Below are 22,453 nucleotides of genomic sequence, written 5' to 3' on the forward strand. Positions count from 1 at the left end.
AGAGCTATTTTGTGTTTTTCTTAAAGATTTAAACAAGGAATAATGAAAGCTGATATCCATAGCCAGCAAGACCCTTCTAGAAATCTCCACTGCATTTGTTCAGGAACATCTGAAAGCGCAGGATTGTCAGCTGACATATGGGTCTATTCATACTAGCGGCCAACAAACGTTTGAACAAGAGGTGGAATTTAAACAGTTGGAGTCTTGTGCACAGACAATAAAATCTGCTTTAAAGGATTGGCACATATGGTGTGGCCTTGTTGGCTATACAGGAAAATAGTTTAATTCACAATTTTAATATGTTTAACGACACAGTATGATGCAGTTTTGAAATGCATGTACTGTATTAGTGTCTTAAGGACTTGAATCACATGTTTCTCTTTAGTAATACTGCAAAATGTGTTTATGTTTGAATTGTACTTTCTGGTAGGAAAGCCCTTCCACAGCTTTACAGACATGAAACACAAATAAAACATTAAAAAGAAGGAGATAACCAGTTTTGGGCCGTTTGCATGCTTCCTTCCTTCCTTCCTTCCTTCCATCCATCCATCCATCCAACCATCAAAACCACAGTATTGGAAGAGAAGCGCCAATAGATCTCAGAAACAGTGATCTTAACTTATACTGACACCTACTGGTGAGGACAGATCATCACACAGAATTGTGTTTGTCACAGATGGCATTGTAGAAATAGTTGAGTAGAATTTGTCTGGTTTATGTGATCTCAACATGTCAGCCAGCATTCCTTGGAAAATACAACTTTTTCTTTAATCATTGATATGACATTTTAAACATTTTTTATTTGAATTTTTACGTTATATTTTACTTTTTTTCCCAAAAGTATAAATTAGCAATGAATGTATTAATTATTTTGTTAAAATATATTTCTTTATGAGCAAAATGTTTTTAATAAAAAATACTCTCAAAGTATAAAAATGAAACATAATTGGATGATGATAAACTTTAAAATAAAAAAATAGATAAAGTTGCAATAATGAGAAATAAAATTGCAATTGTGAGATATGAAATGTAAATATAAAATAAGTGATTTGAAAAATGTAAAATAAATTTGCCATAGACTTTCTTGACAGATATATATATATACCTCTTGGATTCCTTGATTTTATTTTTTATTTACTAAATATGTAATCAGCATAATACCTACATACACTGTGTGTCATTCTTTCCTTTAATTGAACTCTTTACATTCTTTTTTAACTCTTACACAAATTTTGATTTGTTCCATCTCCAGAAAAGAATATAGGAGGAGTTATGGTATCCCTGACAGTTTTCAAAGTGAAACTAAAAACTGGAAGCCTTGGAGCCAGATTATTTGGGACATCAAAAGTTCTGTGAGCACAGTTGATACGCACTCACAGGTAGGTGATTAAAAATGGATGGTGTTTAATTAAACAGGACAAAAGTTACACTTGGTCTGACAGGTGCTCAGTTTGTCATTTTTTTATGCCACAGAGACATATAAGACATGCTGCTCTTGAGATTATGAGAACTCTGAACAAGAAAGAAGTGATCCAGAAACAAGTCAGATCTGTTAGTCTGTGAACTCCACAACTGAACTGTAAGCAGCATTACACTGTTTTGACTGAAGAGCTTGAATAAACCAAATATGTTACATTATTTCACATTTAATGTTAAAGGGATAGTTCACCCAAAAATGAAAATTTGATGTTTATCTGCTTACCCCCAGCGCATCCAAGATGTAGGTGACTTTGTTTCTTCAGTAGAACACAAATGATGATTTTTAACTCCAACCGCTGCCGTCTGTCAGTCGTATAATGCAAGTCAGCGGGAACTTGGACTATAAGAGTAAATAAAACACGACAGACAAATTCAAATGAAACCCTGTGGCTCGTGACGACACATTGATGGCTCTGACAGCGGCAGTGATGTCTCGCTCTCATAGAAGTATATGCGCGAGACATCACTGCCGTTGTCAGAGCGCGATCAGACCTCACGAATCGAGTGATGAATGCAGTTGGACATAGTGGTGTATTAGAGGTAAAAAATGATATAAATACTGTTCGGTTTCTCGCACAAACCGATCATTTCATGTCTTAAGACATCAATGTGTCGTCACGAGCCGCAGGGTTTCATTTGGATTTGTCTGTCGTGTTTTATTTACTCTTATAGTCCATGTTCCCGCTGACTTGCATTATACGACTGACAGACGGCAGCGGTTGGAGTTAAAAATCATCATTTGTGTTCTACTGAAGAAACAAAGTCACCTACATCTTGGATGCTCTGGGGGTAAGCAGATAAACATCAAATTTTCATTTTTGGGTGAACTATCCCTTTAATGTCTTCAAATATGTATTAGTTTATTTGTTAGAGTGCCTCACCTTCACTCACTTTCCCATACCATTTTACAACTTGTCTGTTTCATGCAGTGTGCATTAGCCTTATAAAAATGAACTGATTAAGAACAATTAACAAATTGGCTACTAAAACGATGCAGAAATCTTAAGGGTCAGAAGCATGGATGGATGCTTCAGCTCTTGGCCCATGTTTCATGTGATATGACATAAGTGATGTGACTTTTAGGAAGAGAAGAGGATATGGCAGGATATTACCAACATCGCTAAACCCAGGAGAGCTCAGGAGACGAAGTCTGGAGGCACCTCCATGTCAGTAAACCAAAGAAGGAATTATTGAATTAACAAATGCATTCAGCTGGTAATAACACAGTTTATTTCCCTCTGCTGCAGAACTCAGTTAAGCAATCAACACTTTTACAATATTTTTTAAAACTACAGTACATACACAATGTCTTGAAGCTCAGGCGTGAGATGCCAAAAAAGCAGAGTCAAAATTGCCATTTAACCCATGATTGTACAGAACAATCAAAAAGCTCATTTGTGAACTGCCAATAAGAACACTAAAGTCTTGCATAATCATTGCAGTGCGCAATATTAATGTTCCATGGGAAAACATAAACTATTGTAAAGTCATTATTAGAGTGCTTAGAGTAACATAGAACAACAATTTCTTGACTTGTTAATATTCCTTATTCCCCCTTTTTAACTGTAGTTAAATAGGATTTAACTATATAATTCTCTTTTCAGCTCTGACATCCTCAAGTGGTGCTTTAGATGAACTTCCAAGTTCTGTTGATCTGGATGTGTTTACTGATCCAGTCTCCACTGAGATATGCCTGAAAGAATGTCTGGACAAAAGTCAGCACTGCAGCTGTTCACTGTGTAAAAAGAGATACAGTAAAAGATCTGACCTTCAAATGAACACGTGCCAGTTTGTGTCAAATGTTGGCCTGAGAAAATCTGAAGTTCTCTGTGACATCTGTGATGATGGAAAGATGAAAGCCCTGAAGTCCTGTCTGGTGTGTCAGACTCACCTGGAGCCTCACCAGAGAGTCCTGAACTTGAAGAAACACAAACTGATGTGACCCTGTGGACAATATAAAGGACTATATATGCCAGAAACATGAGAGACCTATGGAGTTATTATGTAAAGATGATCAGACATATATATGTGTGTTTTGCACTGATGGAGACCACAAAACTCACAACACTGTTCCTCTAGAGGAGGAGGGTAAAGAGAAGAAGGCACGAGTTACTAACAACATTGAACATACTTTGATAACATGGTTTCTGACAAGATATTTTATCAGGAGATGAAAAATCTATGTTGATTGAATCAAATGTGTCTGTGTGTTAAGAGAATAAAGAAGATTCAAGACATCAAACACTCAGCAGAACTCAGAAAAGTAAGTTGAAAATGTTCATTATTTGAGGGATGATGTGTTGATTTACCTTATAATTAACGCAGATTGGTTAAATGAAACCTCATTTTTTAGAAAAGCACAGAGCAAGAGAAAGCAACCAGTGTTAAGCTCTTCAACGTTCTGATGCGCTCCATTGAGAGATGTCAGGCTGAGCTGCTGAAGATGATGGAGGAGAAGCAGAAAGCAGCAGAGAAACAGGATGAAGAGCTCATTCAAGAGCTACAGCAGGAAATCTCTGAGCTCAAGTTGAGAAACACTGAGCTGGATCATCTCTTAGACACTGAGGATCACCTCCACCTCCTACAGGTCAGTGTCTCTCTGTCTGCTCACATCACAACACAGGACAACACTCACACTCATGCTAAGGGATTTCTCCTCTCTCCTACTGTAGATTTAGCCCTTCCTGTGCAGCCCTCCACACACCAGGAACTGGCCTGAGATCAGTATGAGCACTGATGTGAGAGTGGAGACTCTGAGGAGAGCTCTGACTGAACTGCAGGAAACTCTAGATGAGAAAATCAGTCAAACTGGTATATCAATATTACAGTCAATATTACAATATTACAGTACACAGATTTTATTTTGTCAGTAACTGCCTTCATCGAGGAAACATTTATTAGCTTCATCGCAAGAATAATATAAATAATCATAAAATATTTTTCACTCTTTACTCTGATTACCAATTGTTTCTGTGTAAACTACAAATTTGTGAAAACAGTGATGTTATGCGCATGCGTATTAAGTGTTCAGTCTACAGGCAAAATTATTTTCATCATCAGTTATTTTCAATTAGTTGTTGCATGCCTAATTACCCTACAGCAATACAGTATATACAGTATGACTGTAATAATATATCTTAAAGTCTCCCTGTAGTTAATAATGTTATCCCTTAAAACTCATCTTTGATCACCAAAATGACATTTAAAAAAAAAAAATATGGTGAAAAAAAATCCTCATGCCTTAAAATAGCTTGAATGTAAATCTACATCTTTGCTTCATTTAGTATACGCGTCTCTATGAATATGCTCATTAGCCCGCCTCCACTCAATCTTATGAGCTCAGAGATCCACTCGGTCAACTTACTGAGGTAAACACTGCACAATAGTATCGCTTTTTACAACATCGGACACATAATGGGGATTAGTATGATTAGCCTTTTGCTTGACTACATTATGAAACAGCTGATAATGTGTTGCTAATGTTACATGACTCCCTTGTTTCAGAGCAGTTATAGTAAATGATATGTTAAAGCCCGCCCGCACGTTGACGTGATTGGTTACAAGGTAGTTTGTGACGTCAGAAACACCAGCGATTTCAAACCACATTTTTGATACTGTCTTTAGATCACTAGAGTTTTAAAGACAAAATACTTAGCAATTATGTTGACTAATGAATTTGCACATGGTTTGTCTTAAAACATATTAAAAACACCACAGAAAAATACTGAATAATTCACCTATTAAAATATAACTATAGCTAAATACTAATGGTATAGGAGAGATCTTTTTTAAGAGAAAAAAAAAAGACTTTGGCACACAGTCATGACGGTCTGTCTCGTTTATGTTTTGTTGTTTTTTGTCACATGACAACAAAATGGCTTCCTGAATGTTTCTTCCCTCCACCCTAACTTAGTAGACATGATGTTTTTATTTATTAATTTTGTGTGTGTGTGTTTGTTCACAGTGTTGAGAAGGATGCATCAGAATGAAGGTGATCTGTTCTCTCACATTCACAGATATAGTTAAATATGATAGCTATACATATAAACACATGTAAATCTTTGAATGTGAAGATTCATTGTGATTCATATTCTCTGATCTCTCTCTCTCTCAGTGGATGTGACTCTGGATCTTGATACAGCTAATCCATATCTCATCCTGTCTGATGATGGGAAAGAAGTGAGTCATGGAGACATTAAGCAAGATCTCCCAGATAACCCAGAGAGAATGGATTACATTGCCTGTGTCCTGGGAAAAGAGGGATTCTCCTCAGGGAGGTTTTATTTTGAGGTGCAGGTGAAGGAAAACACTGACTGGACTTTAGGAGTGGCCAGCGACGATCACAGTGAGTCCTCAGAATGGATACTGGACTGTGGCTCTGAGGAAAAGGAATGAATATTGGGCTTGTGCTGGACCTTCTGTCTCTCTGTCTCTGAGAGTGAAACCACAGAAGGTGGGGGTGTTTGTGGATTATGAAGAGGGTCTGGTCTCCTTCTATGATGTGGAGTCCAGATCTCATATCTACTCTTTCACTGGTCAGTCTTTCACCAATAAACTCTATCAATATTTTTGTCTATATAGTAAAGGTGATAAAGGTCAAAACTCTCCCCCAATAATCATCTCACCTATTATTTACAATTAATAAATGTACGCTCCAAATTTGCAGATTTTTACATTTTATGAGGGAACTGTCAGTACTTGCCCTGGCAAAACTCACTGCCATGATGTTGATCTCCCAGGCCACAATAGCTATATTTCCATCACCTTGTTTTTATGCGCATTTTGAAGTATTGCATCAGAAACGAGTGATGGAAACACCAGATTTCGAGGAAAAAAAAAAGTTGTTATGCTCGCTCGAGGTGGTTTTTGACTTGTGCGAAAAAGTATTAATGTGAATAATGGGAGATGGAAATGCATTTGCTGAATAAATTCTGACGTAGCGAACATTAAACCCACTTGACTAATTGTCTCTCTCCACTGATGGCGTTTTGTTTACTGTTGTTTGCTAGGTTATCAATACTACCATCATCCACTTGAACAACTTGTTGGAAACGCACCTAATTCGCATTTGTTTGTTTTTTCTTCTTTTGTGAACTTTAAAAAGATTCACTTCACGTTGGAATGGAAACCCAGATTATAAGGAAACTGTACACAAGGCATCTTTATTTAAGGCTGCTCTGTGCCTGCTTAAAATACTGTGTAAATGCAGCATAAAAACCAAACTAAATTCTGACCCACCTCAGCCTTTAGTATAAGCAGTTAAAATTGTTGTGTAAATGCATTTATGCCACCTCTGAGCAGCATTAAACAGTCTCTGTAAAGACACCTAATTCCACTTCAGAAGCGCTTCTGTGCAACCTTTGCAGTGTAAATCTGGCAGTAGACAAGTTAAGGTTGCTCTGTGCCTGCTGACAATTCAGTGTAAAGATGCAATGCCACATAAAAGCCAGACTTAATTATGCCCGCTCTCACCCACCTCAGCCCCTAGAATTAAAGCATAAAGTTGTAATTACTGTATAAATGCATTTATGCCACCTCTGAGCAGCATTAAATGGTGTGTGTAAACTGTAAAGACACCAAAATGCCACTTCAGCACTACTGTCTAAATTTGGTATATGATATTCTTGTGCCTAGAAATGGCAAGGTTATGTACCACATGATTATGTACTTTTCTGATGTTGTCAGTGTGGCCAGGTCAGATCAGTTTGTTTTTTATAGTTCTTTTTTACAATACCTTTTTGTTTTAAAGCAGTTTTTTAGAAAACAATGATGTTGATGTTTATAATATCTTAATATCTTCATGCATTATAGTCACATTCAGCAGACTAGAGCTGGGCGACAATATAGTTTACATGGTCAGTATTGTTGTGGTTACTACCAGCAAAGACTGTAAATACTGTAAATATTTTATAGCTATACTGTAAATAGCTTTATTGACTGGGAGGTTTTGAAGCGGTGGATGCTCTTTTCTGTTATTTTCTTTTGTTTGTAGACAACAATGAATGTTCCATTGTTTCTTTCCTTTTAAATTATTGTATTTACATATTTAAATAACATTTTGTTTGTTTGTTGTTTTGGGCCTGTGCTCATACGTGAACACCAACACTGTTTACCAAAATAAGAGCATTAAAATAAATTATTTATTCATGCAATCATTTGGGTAACTGGATCAGTGACAATTACACAGTGCCATCCACTAATACTGGCACCCTTGATAAATATGAGCAAACTGGAAATTCTTTCTTGTTTATCATTTTGGTGTTTTGTTCAAAATATGATATGTGGTTAAGGAATTTATTGATTCATTATCTTAAATATAATGAATTTTTCTTAGTTAATTTATATAAAATAATTCAATTTCTAAACAGCTGGCACTATTATGTAAATTCATAAATAGAGATTATAAAAATTATTCATTTATTTTATTTATTTACATTTGTAATGTCCAAATGTGACTAGTTAAAACAGCAACAAAGGCTTTTTTTTTTTTTTACTTTTTGTACTAGATGAAAGTGCCTTTTTTTCCCCTTCCAAGTGGATTTTTTTCTTCCAATTTTTTTATTATAAAAAGTCTCTTTTTTGCTGAATTTCAAAATTCACACATGACCACTATGATAACAAACACATTTGACAACTATGATATCAAACTATTGAACTATAATATATATATCATATATATCACATAAATAGGGACACTAATATATGGAATTATGCACAGAGAAAGAATGTAGAATGAGCTCAGAAAAAAAAAAAAAAAAAAAAAAAGCCAGACTCAAACCTGCACTACGCACAAACGTGCTCGTGCATATCCGTTTCAAAATGCTGTGTGTGTGTTTTGCGCAAGCGCAGTGTGAAACGAGGACATAACAAGGAAGAAGCTTCAGTGTGTACCAACAACCAAAGTCCTCTGTTTATCGAGCCTGGCATGAATACATTTCAGTGTAACTGGGGTAAAACCTTAAGCTTCTTCACTGTTTTTGTTGTGGCCCTCGCCGCTGTTTTTCAGTATCTGGAGAATTCAGAGACTGTCGAGATCCCAAGGTGAAGTAACGTTAATTCATTACAGAGTACAACTGTCATTTCTACAATACAATATAGGATACTGTATCATGATCAGTGTTGGGTTACTATGCAATACTGGTTGCTTTGATGTAATATTGTTGCTTTGTCTTTTTTTGTACTGATTGCATTGTATCCAGTATTTTCCTGCAGTACGTAATCTTTCTGATTCTCGCTCATTTACCCGACACAACCACGCCTCAAAAGCATGCCATTTCCCCTCCTCTTTATTGTGTCATTAACATGGTCAAATACAGAATAATAATAATAATAATAATAATAATAATAATAATTAAGAGCATGTGCAAAAAAAAGAATGTGCAATAAAATAATGAAAAAATAGAAATGAACAATAATGGGAAAACATTGCATGCATGAAAAAGTCTCTCAAATGTCTGGTTTAGAGGTTGAAAGTAATTATCTTATATATATATATATATATATATATATATATATATATATATATATATATATATATATATTCAGAGTTAATGTTTCTCAGACTTATTATTCAGGTAAATTATTTACCACGCCCCTGCTGAAACTGCTGTACAAATATCACCAGTAAGACAAAAACATCCTGAGACTTGAATGCGGCTCAAGGGGATATTCAGGATTTTGAGCCACTGTTTGTGTTTTGCTTTGAGGAACAAGTTGATTCACAAAGCAGTTATAACTAATAGCACACCTGTTCATTCTAGCACACCTGTGCAAATTCTGCAGTGTCACTGTGATGTTGTGAGATTCAAATGGTTATGCAATCATTTCATTACAGAATGGATCTAAACGCAATGGAAGAGAATTACCGGCAGAAGAACAGAACATGCTTCATTCTCGGTGCTTCTGGCGAGACTGGAAAGGCGCTCCTGAAAGAGATAGTGGAGCACAACATCTTTTCCAAGATCACTCTCATTGGACGAAGGCAGTTGACCTTTGAGGATAAAGCCTATGAAAATTTGGTAATGTGCCAAGTTCTGTTTATGTACAGTAGTCCAAAAAGAATATCATTGCATTGCGTAACAAAAGATCTGAGACCAGAGTTGTTGTTTGCAGATGCCATTTGGTGTGATAATTTGTTGTTTAATGCAATTAAATTTTGCACATACACTGCCCTCCAAAAGTTTGGAAACGCCCTAGAAAAGTGGGGTTTTGGACAATATGGGCATGAATCATTTTTAATTTGTGATAATTTTGCACTGATAAGGGACAACACAAACTACGAAAACATATTTTATTACATAAACAGTTTATACATAGAAAAAACTTAAATTTTAAATTCCTCAAAATATCCACCATTAGCATCTATCTGACCTAAACTGGGTTCTAATTGGTTCATTGTATTCTAAACTTAATTGGTAATCAATTGTTGAAGCTATTAAGGTGTGCTGACCCAAAAATCTTTTACAAACCTGGGCCAAGTTTAAACCAGTAACCAGGCATCACAGCTGACTTTGACATGTATATACTGCCATTATTATGTAATCAAAATGAAAATTATTATTGCTGGTCTTCAATGATAATGTCAAGTTACTTTAATGTATTTGCACCAAAAAATGATAAGGATTTATGCTGATATCATCAAAACCACACTTTGACAGGGGTGTTTCCAAACTTTTGGAGGGCAGTGTATTTTTAAATGTTATCAGGGATTCAGTACTTAGCGTTCATTGGCCTTCAACCTCTTCTCTTCAGGTGCAAAAGGTGGTTGATTTTGAGAAGCTGGAGGAGTACGCTGAGGCTTTCCAGGGCCATGATGTGGGATACTGCTGTCTAGGAACAACCAAAGCCAAAGCAGGAGCTGTATGTTTCAGATGTCATCTGTTTGGACTGTGTAAATGGACTCTTCTCCTGAACTTTAGTTGCTAATGCATGAAATTAGGGTCTGTTTCAACTAAAAAAAATATTAAACATAAGCAACCTTTTGTATAATAACAAAGATCATTATTGGGAATAAATGCTGAAAAATTGGCAATGTAAGTAAAGATGAAAAACACAACTCAAAGGATTAGTTCACTTTCAAATTAAAATTTCCTGATAATTTACTCACCCCCATGTCATCCAAGATGTTCATGTCTTTCTTCAGTTGAAAAGATTTTTGATGAAAACATTCCAGGATTTTTCTCCATATAGTGGACTTCAATGGAGCCCAAACGGTTGAAGGTCAAAATTACAGTTACATTGCAGCTTCAAAACGTTCTACACGATCCCAGACGAGAAATAAGGGTCTTATCTAGAGAAACCATCACTCATTTTTTTCTAAAAAACAATTACAATTGTATACGTTTTAACCATAAATGCTCATCTTGAACTAGCTCTCTTCTTCTCTATTTGAATTCCAGCAGTGTAGACTCTGCTAAGTGTATTACTGCCCTCCACAGGTCAAAGTTTGAACTAAATTGTCATATACAATATGCTAGTGCAAGTATATAACAATTAGTTCAAACTTTGACCTGTGGAGGGCAGTAATACACTTAGCAGTGTCTACACTGCTGGAATTCTAATAGAGAAGAAGAAGAAGAAGAGAGCTAGTTCAAGATCAGCATTTATGGTTAAAATGTATAAAATTGTAATTGTTTTTTAGAAAAAAATGAGTGATGGTTTCTCTAGATAAGACCCTTATTTCTCGTCTGGGATCGTGTAGAACGTTTTGAAGCTGCAATGAAACTGTAATTTTGACCTTCAACCGTTTGGGCTCCATTGAAGTCCACTATATGGAGAAAAATCCTGGAATGTTTTCATCAAAAACCTTAATTTCTTTTCGACTGAAGAGAGAAGGACACAGACATCTTGGATGACATGGGGGTGAGTAAATTATCAGGAAATTTTAATTTGAAAGTGAACTAATACTTTAAAAAGAAAATAATTTTTTATTTTTGAGAACTCCAATGATGCTAAGATGCATCCATGCAAGTCCATTTCCTCTGGTAAATGTTGGTAATTGCATGATAAATAACGTAACTTGTTCCATTTTGAATGGGCTACAGGAAGGGTTTGTTCGGGTGGATCATGACTACGTACTCAAGTCTGCAGAACTTGCCAAAGCAGGAGGTTGTTCCCATTTTCACCTAGAGTCCTCTAAAGGTGCAGATAAAACAAGCAGCTTTCTCTACCTGAAAACTAAGGTATTATGAAAACCAATGCAACATATGGTCAGCCTAGCTTTGTTTACTTTTTTATGGCTAAAGAAGGACAGTTTTGTATTTAATGTGCTTGCAGTAACACTGGTTTATTTACAGGGTCAGGTTGAAGCAGAAATTGAAGACCTTGGCTTTGAGCGTTTCTCCATCTACCGGCCAGCGTGAGTCCTTCTACTTTTTTTGTTTCTGAATTACAGATCCAAGGAATAAAATCTGTTGTTATTTCTGAGGTCATACATATTTGTGTTGTGCATGTCTGCTTGTTCAGATATTTTGAAACCATCACTTGTTCTGTAGCTCATAGTTGGTTGTTTATTTGTAGGGTGCTCCTGGTGGACAGACAGGAGAGCAGGCCAGCTGAGTGGATGGCCCGGAAATTTCTTGGTGCATTCTCCTCGGTATTCCCTACCGCAATGTCCATCCCCATCACATCCGTCGCTAGAGCTATTTTTGTCAACACACTTAAAGATGGAGAGCAGAAAGTGGAAATTCTTGAAAACAAGGCCATATATGAACTTGGTAGAATTGGAGACAAAAAATAACACTTTCATTTTCACATTTTTTTAAACCAAGTGCAATTCTGGCATGGTGTGATTCATCAGCAAGATAAGCCAAAATATTGTTTTAATGCAGTTTACTTGGATTGAATTATCATATTATGTATTTTTACTTGTTTGTTCTAAATAAGGGTTATATGTGCTGTTTCTATGCTTCGCTTTGGATTTTGGTGCTTTTGTTTGGTATTTAATTGTTTATTGATCTGGAAAAAATAAATTATATTCATACTCGACCACAATTATTATATAGCAATATTATTCGTTGTGTTATGTCTGAAAAATGGGTTAAAACATTCACCTATTGTTGGTCGTGATCAGTGTTGGGTGTAATCAATGCATTACTAAGTAATTAAAGGTGCTAAAGAGGATGTTTTGTTTTATACATTTTTGCAGTATTACTTGAAACTGTCTTTACTAACTGATAAGACTATTTATTAGGTGCACTGAAATGAATAATATTAACTGAATGTGAATAATATTAATATACATCATCTGTGCACGAGAGGTGCGTTCACGCGGCCTCGTAATTCCTGTAGTTACGAGATTCTAGCTTGTAAAAAGCATTCACGTCCTCATAGAGCTCGTAATTACAGCTTGTAAGCGTGGCCGCGCTGTACCACCTGACCGCTGTAGATTCATTTAGGGGTTGATAGTGCTGCAATGGAAACGCATAATTCCCAGTTCAAGGACCAAAAGGACGTGAACAGCTCCGAATATAACGTCACGTGTTGTCATTTCAAGATTCCGGTAAATACAAGGTGACGTGAATGCAGCAAAAGTAGCCAATCGTTTAAGCGATCATCGCGTAAACGATTGGCCCTCTGGCTTGTCAATCACTGCCGTGACATTCCTTGTGAGAGACGCTCCAGTAACTTTCCACACTCCACAGGCGCTGCATGCAATGTTTTTGTCAGGAGACAGGAATAACAACTGCAGATTATGAGTTACCTGCGGTGAGTCCGACATAATGAATCCACTAACATGACACAGCGAATGCCGGTGGTAAACACTCGTGTTCCAATACTCGTGCACGAGTTTTGGGAGGCGTTCCCTTGAAATGAGCTGTGAAGAAAGGGGGTTGTTCTTACGCATGCGCTCATTTCAAAAACTCAGTAACAGTCTTTGGTTTCTCAGTCGACGAAAAGATCATCTTTAGCACCTTTAATTACTGTAATTTTAATTACTTTTCCTTTGAAAAGTAAAGTAAGCGATTACTCTTATTTTTCTGTAATTTAATTACAGTTATTTCTGATGCAATTGCACTAAATACTTTATATAGAGAACAATTCTATATAAAATATTGGATTTAACATCAAAATTTAACATAGTCAAAATTTAACTTAAAATGTATATTTTTAATGTAACCTCCCTGTAAATACTTTGGTCAGTTCATTTATGAATAATTTATATAGTTTTATATTATTTATTTGAATGCATTAAAAGAGCAGTTTCATGTCTATCCTTATACTGTTCAACTGGTCGAGGTTGATATGGAATTTACAAAGTAATAAGTAGTGCAATACTTTTAAAGAGAGTAATTAGTACAGCAATCACTTGATGTTTTTCCTTCCTGTCTAATTTATCCATGAAAATGCAATTCAAATTAAAGGTTTCTGAAGAAATTACACACAAAAGGTGAAGAAATAAACACAAAAGTTTGTGCACAATTCAAGCAAAAACATGAAATATATTTTTTATAAGCCTTACAATATTCATTCGAATTCAAAGTCCAAAGTTTTGACTGGTAAGTAGTATGTGTTATTCTAAACACAAAGAACGATACGTTTGGGCTAGTCAAAGGTGCTGGGTTGTAGAGGAGCCTAAATAAATCACTACTTTTTGAAGTTTTGTTATCAAGAGGCGTGCTGCATGTCATTATTGAGAAAACAGCGACCTCACATGGCGACAAAAGGAAAGTACACCTGAATAAGAATGACCCGGATGAGAAAAACTCGAACTCCAGAGAGACGACTACAACATGGCAGCGTACACAGGTACACGTGAATGTATGAAATGTGATGTATATATTTGCTTTAACTCATGATGCGATTTAAACTGCGTTAATTTAACGATTTGGAGAGTGTATTTAATCTTAGAGGAAATGTATTAAAGTACGGCATTTCCAAATGGTGTAATTATAAATATCCGCTACCGCTTATTATTTCAGTAGTTCTGAGCGGTTGTTTAGAAGATGTTGTATGAATGTGTTAATGATGTGTTAAAGGTTATGTAGCTAATTGTTTCTTGCCATGTAGGTGATGATGAGTGTGAGGTGTGTGATGATGTCCCCGAGCTGTCTGACAGTGATGATGAACAATGGCAGTCAATGGAGGAGGGATCTGAACTCATGACAGTCCTGTGTGTGCTGTGTGACAGGTGACATTCAATACAAACCTGATGGATCATGATGGATCTTCCTAAAATAAATCTGAAAGATTACTTACTAGAGACAGATTTGGACTGTGATCTGCTCATGTTTGTTTTGTTCAAACTTTTTATTGTTTGAAATCTCCAAATATGACAGCTATATTTTTCTATAAGTATATTATGAACCCATTTATACTGTGAGAACATTATTAGGTGTTATATAGGATATACAGCATGTTGTTTCCAAATTAAAATAATTGGCTTTTATATAGTAATAAATTGTATATATATTTTATATTTATATATACTTTTCTTATTATCTTTTTTTTTATAATAGTAATATTAGATGTATAAACTTCAAGAGAAACATTTTTATTTCAATTCAAATTTGTTTCGAAAGTAACAATGGTGATGTACTTCTGAACAGCACAAGAATGGATATATAAGACATATTATTTTATTACTATTTATATACTATTATAGTTTTGTATTAATATTTTGAATTATCCTTTTTATATTTTTCATTTTAAGTTTTGTTTAATTTTTATTAATTTTGTTTAGTTTTTTTGTATTATTTCTATTTAGGTTTAATTTATTTTAGTTTCAGTTATAGTTTTTACTTCCAGTTTTAAAACTTTACTTCCAAATTTTAGTGTTAGTAAAACACACAGTTTTTCAAGTTATTACTTCCAGTTAGGAACTTAAACTTTATTTCTGTTTATTTCTAAAGCAACATTTCTAGTTTAGTTTTTAAATGTTTTATTTTATTTAAACTTTATTTCAAGTAGAAAAAAAAAAAAATGTTTGAATAGATTTAGTTTTATTTTACAATAATAACCCTGATCTGAACACTATGAATATTTATTTATTTATTTATTTAGATTTGCATTGGGGGGGGGGGTCCTTTTAAGAGCTGTAATTATCTTTTTGTACAATTCAAGTCATATGCAACATATTTACTACCATTAGGATTAGTTTTTTTTGTACTCGAGTAACTGTGTCTCACTTTCAACAGGACTCTCACCTCTGTGTCTGAGACATTACAACACTGTAAAGCAGATCATAGTGTGGATATTCCAGAACTTGTCCAAAAACACAGTAAGTTTTCCAAACCAAAGACTGCTCAGTGTGCTGAGGGATGTCTGATGTATCTAAATATAATGTTTTAATTCCTTTTTAGAGCTTGATGATTATAGCTACATAAAGATGATAAACTACATTAGGACTTCAGTAAGTATCCCTTTCATTCATATGGTTCAAGTGGATATTGGTGATAAGATGACTTGAAGCTTGACTTGAAATGTTTGTTGTGTTGTTTTGTAGAAATGTTCTGCAGAGAATTTGTTACTGGCTTCAAATGGCCCACTGCCTTGGAACAGTGATGAATACATGAAACCAGCTATACCAGATGATCCATTACTGCAGATAGGTATGTGAATTATTGTTTTTTGTCTTATTTATAAAGACAAATTCCCATCTCTGTATGTTAACACACACACACAATTTGATCAAATTCAGTGACGCGATCTGAGTGTTGGAGTAATGTGATTTCTCATTTATAGAGCACGTTAGCATTCATGCTGCTGCATTCTGAACTCTTTGTGTTTTATAGAGCTCTTTGGTAACCCAACAAAAGCGTTATTGCAATAGTCAAGTCTAGATGTAACAAATGCATGAAATGCAGTTTCTCACTGTCAGAAGGGGAGAGGATATTACATACTTTTGAGATGTTTCTAAGGTGATACTATGTTTTTTTGTTTTTTTTCAAACTGAGGTCACTGTCAAACATGATTCCTAAGTTCTTGACCTGATTACTGGCTTTTATTGAAAGAGAGTCAAGATAATGGAGCAATAGATGTTCTCTGTGCATCATTACCGATAACAAGTACCTCTGTCTTTGTTTAGCTGTAGAAAGTTCTGTCACATCCACAACTTCATGCACTCTATTCAATCCAACAGGGTAGAAATCAAATTGTGGGCATCTGGTGCAATTGAAAGATAAAGTTATGTGTCATCTGCATACTAGTAAACAAGGATTAATTACACCAGCTAATGGAAGCATGCATAGCTTAAATAATAGAGGACCCAAAATTGAGCCTTGAGGAACACCCCAAGATATAACGTAACGCCTGGAGGTGTAGGTACATGCTTTACACAGTGTAACATAGTATTCTCTGCTACTTAAGTAGGATCTGAACCAGTCTAAGACAGGACCTGATTACTCAGGAGGACCTGCTTACCTAGTTCTGTAGTCAGTCAAGTAGAGTCTCATGATCATCAGTGTTAAAAGCAGTACTCAAATCTAGAAGGACAAGGATTGCCAATACCTGAGTCCCAAATAACTTGCAGATTGTTTAAAGGTGCCCTAGAAAAATTGAATTTACCTTGGCATAGTTGAATAACAAGAGTTCAGTACATGGAAATGACATACAGTGAGTCTCAAACACCATTGTTTCTCCTTCTTGTGTAAACCTCATTTGTTTAAAAGACCTCAGAAGAACAGGAGAATCTCAACATAACACTGACTGTTACGTAACAGTCGGGATCATTAATACGTATGACCCCAATATTTGCATATGCCTTGAACATGGGCTGGCATTACACAAGGGCAGGCATTATTAACGTCTGGATGTGCACAGCTGAATCATCAGACTAGGTAAGCAAGCAAGGACAATAGCGAAAAATGGCAGATGGAGCGATAATAACTGACATGATCCATGATATCATGATATTTTTAGTGATATTTGTAAATTGTCTTTATAAATGTTTCGTTAGCATGTTGCTAATGTACTGTTAAATGTGGTTAAAGTTACCATCGTTTATTACTGTATTCACGGAGACAAGAGCCGTCGCTATTTTCATTTTTTAATCACTTGCAGTCTGTATAATTCATAAACACAACTTCATTCTTTATAAATCTCTCCAACAGTGTGTAATGTTAGCCGTTAGCCACGGAGCACCATCAAACTCATTCAGAATCAAATGTAAACATCCAAATAAATACTATACTCACATGATCCGACGCATGCATGCAGTATGCATGACGAACATCTTGTAAAGATCCATTTGAGGGTTATATTAGCTGCCTGAACTTTGTAGATTCACTGTATTATAGTCGAGAGCTCGGGGAGCAGGGAGTGTGCGATTTAAAGGGGCCGCAGCCTGAATCGGTGCATAGTTAATGATGCCCCAAAATAGGCAGTTAAAAAAATTAATTAAAAAAAATCTATGGGGTATTTTGAGCTGAAACTTCACAGACACATTCAGGGGACACCTTAGACTTATATTACATCTTGTTCTAGGGCACCTTTAAAATGTTAAACAAGGCTGATTCCTTTGTAACATTATAAATGTCTTATAAATCTTACTGACCGCACAATTTTGAATGGTAGTATATGGCTACACATGGTGTAAGTAAGTGGTAAATTTTCTTACATGTTTTAAACACATTTGTGCTATTGGCTTATATTTTGTCAGATGTTGAAGAATTGAGTGAGGCCGCAGCTGTGACGTTGAGCCCTTCAGCTGGTGATCAGATGCCTGCTCTGCTTCAGAGAGCCAGACAGGCTGAAGACAGAGCTCAGAGAGCTGAGGAAGCCTTGGCCCGGGCCATGGAGGATCTGCACAAACTCAAGTCAGTATGATATCAACCGCACATATGCACTGGGTCACTGTGGTTCAGTTTTTAAGTACAGGGTAAGCAAATAAGAGCTTCAAAGTTGTTGAATAGTATTGACAGGTGCATCTCAATAAATTAGAATGTTGTGGAAAAGTTCATTTATTTCAGTAATTCAACTCAAATTGTGGAACTCGTGTATTAAATAAATTCAGTGCACACAGACTGAAGTACTTTAAGTCTTTGGTTCTTTTAATTGTGATGATTTTGGCTCACATTTAACAAAAACCCACCAATTCACTATCTCAATAAATTAGAATACTTCATAAGATCAATAAAAAAAGGATATTTTAAACAGAAATGTCAGGCTTCTGAAAAGTATGTTCATTTCTATGCACTCAATACTTGGTTGGGCCTCCTTTTGCCTGAATTACTGCATCAATGTGGCATGGCATGGAGGCGATCAGCCTGAGACACTGCTCATGAGTAATGGAAGTCCAGGTTGCTTTGATAGCGGCCTTCAGCTCTTCTGCATTGTTGGGTCTGGTGTCTCTCATCTTTCTCTTGACAATATCCCATAGATTCTCTATGGGGTTCAGGTCAGGTGAGTTTGCTGGCCAATCAAGCACAGTAACACCATGGTCATTGAACCAGCTTTTGGTACCTTTGGCAGTGTGGGCAGGTGCCAAATCCTGCTGGAAAAATCAGCATCTCCATAAAGCTTGTCAGCTGAAGGAAGCATGAAGTGCTCTAAAATTTCCTGGTATACGGCTGCGTTGACTGTGGACTTCAGAAAACACAGTGGACCAACACCAGCAGATGACATGGCAGCCCAAATCATCACTGACTGTGGAAACACTGGACTTCAAGCAACATGGTTTCTGTGCCTCTCCACTCTTCCTCCAGACTCTGGGACCTTGATTTCCAAATGAAATGCAAAATTTACTTTCATCTGAAAAGAGCACTTTGGACCACTGAGCAACAGTCCAGTTCTTTTTCTCCTTTAGTCCAGGTAAGACGCTTCTGACGTTGTCTTTGGCTCAGAAGTGGCTTGGTACGTGGAATGTGACAGTTGTAGCCCATTTCCTGAAGACGTCTGTGTGCTGTGGCTCTTGATGCACTGATTCCAGCCTCAGTCCACTCCTTTTGAAGTTCTTCTAAGTTCTTAAATCATCTTCGCCTGACAATCTTCTCGAGCCTGCGGTCATTCCTTTCACGTGTACACCTTTTCCTACCAAACTTTTTCCTTCCAGTCAAATTTTTTTGAATATGCTTTGGCACAGCATGCTGCGAACAGCCAGCTCTTTCAGCAATGACCCTCTGTGGCTTACCCTCATTGTAGAGGGTCTTGATGATCGTCTTCTGGGCAACTGTCAAGTCAGCAGACTTCCCCATGACTGCTGTTGGGATTACTGACCTAAACCCATTATTTATACCCTGAGAATGGTAATTTAACTTGAAATTAAATAATTATTCTAATAATTTGAGATACTGATATTTTTATTTTGATGAGCAGCAAGCTGTCATCATCAAAATGTAAACAAAAGTCTGGAAATATTTTACTTTGTCTAATAAATCTAGAATATGTTTAAGTTTTACTTTTTGAATGAAATTACAGAAAAATTTTTTTTTTCATGATATTCTAATTTATTGAGATGCACATGTATGTAGTTCTAGTCACTTTTTTTTAATTATCTTTAGTTCTTTAATTTTATTCTATTTTATTATTTGATTCTGTTCTATTCTGTATTGTTTTGTTCTATTCCTTAAAGGGTTAGTTCACCCAAAAATGAAAATTCTGTCATTAATTACTCACCCTTATGCCGTTCCACACCCGTAAGACCTTCGTTCATCTTCAGAACACAAATTAAGATATTAAAATCTGATAGCTCAGTGAGGCCTCCATTGCCAGCAAGACAATTAACACTTTCAGTGCCCAGAAAGCTACTAAAGACAGTTCATGTGACTACAGTTGTTCAACCTTAATGTTATGAAGCGACGAGAATACTTTTTGTGTGCCAAAAAAAAATGAAATAACGACTTTATTCAGCGATATCTAGTGATGGGTGATTTCACAACCCTGCTTCATGAAGCCTTCCGAATCTTTTGTTTTGAATCAGTGGTTCAGAGTGTGTATCAAACTGTTAAAGTCACGCCCCCCAGTGGTGAACCATTGAAATTTCGAAACACTTACGACATAACACAGCCTTGTTTACTGAAATCACGTGACTTTGGCACACCGAACCACTTCGAAAAAGATTCGTAAAGCTTTGAAGCTTCATGAAGAAGTGTTTTGAAATCGCCCATCACTAGATATTGTTGAATAAAGTCATTATTTTGTTTTTTTTTCCCTAAATATTTTGGGGAAAAAGTCACAGTGACAGCCAATGGGGTCCAGTGTTGTTTAGACCATTTATTTTTTATACATATTTTCTTTTGTGTTCTGCATTTGAAAGAAAGTTTTTAGGTTGGGAATGATGTGAAGGTGGGTAAATGAAAGCAGACTTTCATTTTTTGTGAAATATTCACCTTATTCTTAATGTAAGAGTTAGCACAGCCATTGTAACTTCATGGTGTCGAGGCTTCCGGTCTCATCCGCTTCCATTTTGAGCTGCACAAAAATATCCGTTATGCTACTTGATATTGCAAACTGTTATTTATCATATTTTATTATCATAATCATAAACTCACTGGTTTGTAGCTCAAATTATTTGACCATTTACTGCATTTTGTTATTCTTCAGGTTATTTACTATAGCGGCTTATGAATCATAAAGCTGTAGTCGTATCTGATTAAACCTTATTAACATCAAGTCAAAAGTTTTACAAAGATGCTTGAAAATCAGTTCAAATTAAAAAGGCTGATGAAAAAAACATAATCCAGTTTTGTACTCGTCATAACGCAAGATCACTGGCATTTAATTAACAGTAAATTTATTGTAACACATTTTTTTTCCCTCTTCAGTTTATACCTTCTTTCATGTTGGGACCAGATTATTATTCTTAAACTGAGCTGAACAAGCAGTTGAGAAAATGGCACACTCTGCAAACATTATTTAACTAAAAAAGTGAAGTTATGTTCAGTCGTGTGTCATGACTGATTTTTAAGAATGGCTCACTTGAGTTGTGCGACTCCTACAGATGTGTAATGTATAAGTGGGTCCAGCAGGGTGCAGCATAGAGTTCAGTTTCAAAGACACTCACTGAAGTGGATAGAGGTGCAAAAAAAGAGGCGGGGCAATAGAAGTTAGAGATGGGGTAAAATTCCACTGCAGTGGTTAAGATTTTGAGTGAGAACTCACATGCACATGCACGTGTGCTGGTGCACTGACCAGGCCTTCCTCTGTCTTAATATATATATATGTGTGTGTGTGTGTGTGTGTGTGTGTGTTGTTTGTATTGCCCCAGATTGTTGGCACAAGGTCTAGTGCTGAACGCAGACACAAGTCGTGGCCCTTCATGCTCGGGGGCCATTGCTGAGTTGAGAGAAGATGAAGACGAGGCCTACTTTAGCTCTTATGGGCATTACAGCATCCATGAGGAGATGCTGAAGGTAGGTCTGTCCCCATCTAACATTAATCTGTGGCCGTATTTGCTACTGGCATGGGTAGAAGGTCATAGGCAACTCATATTTTGTGCAAACTCCTTGCAAACAGATGCAGTAGTTTGCCCTATGCAGCAGATTTTTGTTATTCACCATTATTTATTTTTCCACATTGCAGTTTTCCAGATTTATGATTAAGATTTCATTGTTTGAGTGCTTTAACTGCAGTAAGGGAGGTTCAAGTGAGGAGCGTTTGGATCATCAGCTCTCATACCGCAGTACGTCCTGGAGAGGGCCAGTGATTGGTGCCTCCTCCAACTTGCATTTAGTGGCGATTTGCGTCAGAGTTGAAACTCTGCAGAGGAGAGGTTTAGCTGTATGGTGCAACGCAAGCGCTGACGCCTTTTACTGTCCACCGTAAAATGATGCCATTTACCGTCATGAGTCAGATGGCGCGATCTTTCTTTAACCCTTTTAACTAACGCACGACTGTAGGGAAAGTTAAGTGAACTTTTCCATTAAATTTTCAGTTATAGTTTTCTGCATTAGAAAGGGGAACTAAAATAGGTTTAATGCCTAAATAGTACAGCTTATTCATTTGTTTTCCCTTCAGAATATAATACTTAATGCTTAATGTTTTTGTGGAAACTGTGATACATTTTTTTTCAGGATTCTTCGATGAATACAAAGTTAAA

General features: G+C 36.2%; 3 protein-coding genes and 1 long non-coding RNA gene across 7 annotated transcripts in view; all 4 read left to right on the top strand.

Moving 5' to 3' along the window:
- The first annotated feature begins 1,250 nt into the window (after window positions 1–1,250).
- Window positions 1,251–2,674, top strand: LOC125264165. The gene is made up of 3 exons (XR_007184006.1): window positions 1,251–1,379; window positions 1,474–1,579; window positions 2,563–2,674. It is a non-coding gene; the product is annotated as an uncharacterized LOC125264165 (long non-coding RNA).
- A 292-nt stretch (window positions 2,675–2,966) lies between these two features.
- Window positions 2,967–7,597, top strand: btr04 (bloodthirsty-related gene family, member 4). 3 transcript variants are annotated; one of them, XM_048183381.1, is made up of 5 exons: window positions 2,967–3,742; window positions 3,833–4,066; window positions 4,152–4,290; window positions 5,444–5,470; window positions 5,594–7,597. In XM_048183381.1, exons 3-5 carry the CDS (start codon window positions 4,206–4,208, stop codon window positions 5,872–5,874), a joined length of 393 nt encoding a protein of 130 aa, XP_048039338.1. In that variant the 5' UTR covers window positions 2,967–3,742; window positions 3,833–4,066; window positions 4,152–4,205; the 3' UTR covers window positions 5,875–7,597. The 3 variants fall into 3 exon arrangements, with proteins under 3 accessions (XP_048039338.1, XP_048039339.1, XP_048039337.1); XM_048183382.1 differs by having other exon boundaries at window positions 3,833–4,290; XM_048183380.1 differs by lacking the exons at window positions 5,444–5,470; window positions 5,594–7,597 and having other exon boundaries at window positions 3,833–4,369.
- A 704-nt stretch (window positions 7,598–8,301) lies between these two features.
- On the top strand, window positions 8,302–12,465 carry htatip2 (HIV-1 Tat interactive protein 2). Its single transcript, XM_048185430.1, has 6 exons — window positions 8,302–8,520; window positions 9,314–9,497; window positions 10,231–10,338; window positions 11,523–11,660; window positions 11,775–11,836; window positions 11,998–12,465. Exons 1-6 carry the CDS (start codon window positions 8,405–8,407, stop codon window positions 12,215–12,217), a joined length of 828 nt encoding a protein of 275 aa, XP_048041387.1. The 5' UTR covers window positions 8,302–8,404; the 3' UTR covers window positions 12,218–12,465.
- A 1,647-nt stretch (window positions 12,466–14,112) lies between these two features.
- Window positions 14,113–22,453, top strand: part of prmt3 (protein arginine methyltransferase 3) — a 69,756-nt gene continuing 61,415 nt past the window's right edge. Inside the window, exons 1-7 of one of the 2 annotated variants that reach the window (XM_048185432.1) lie at window positions 14,113–14,226; window positions 14,488–14,608; window positions 15,615–15,697; window positions 15,780–15,829; window positions 15,923–16,028; window positions 18,077–18,233; window positions 21,623–21,767. In XM_048185432.1, coding sequence (XP_048041389.1) covers window positions 14,211–14,226; window positions 14,488–14,608; window positions 15,615–15,697; window positions 15,780–15,829; window positions 15,923–16,028; window positions 18,077–18,233; window positions 21,623–21,767 — 678 coding nt within the window. In that variant the 5' untranslated portion in view covers window positions 14,113–14,210. Of the gene's footprint in view, window positions 14,239–14,487; window positions 14,609–15,614; window positions 15,698–15,779; window positions 15,830–15,922; window positions 16,029–18,076; window positions 18,234–21,622; window positions 21,768–22,453 lie in introns of both variants that reach the window. The other variant, XM_048185431.1, reaches the window with a different exon arrangement.

Source organism: Megalobrama amblycephala, linkage group LG3 (assembly GCF_018812025.1).
Source record: "Megalobrama amblycephala isolate DHTTF-2021 linkage group LG3, ASM1881202v1, whole genome shotgun sequence".
In the NCBI taxonomy this organism is placed as follows: domain Eukaryota; kingdom Metazoa; phylum Chordata; class Actinopteri; order Cypriniformes; family Xenocyprididae; genus Megalobrama; species Megalobrama amblycephala.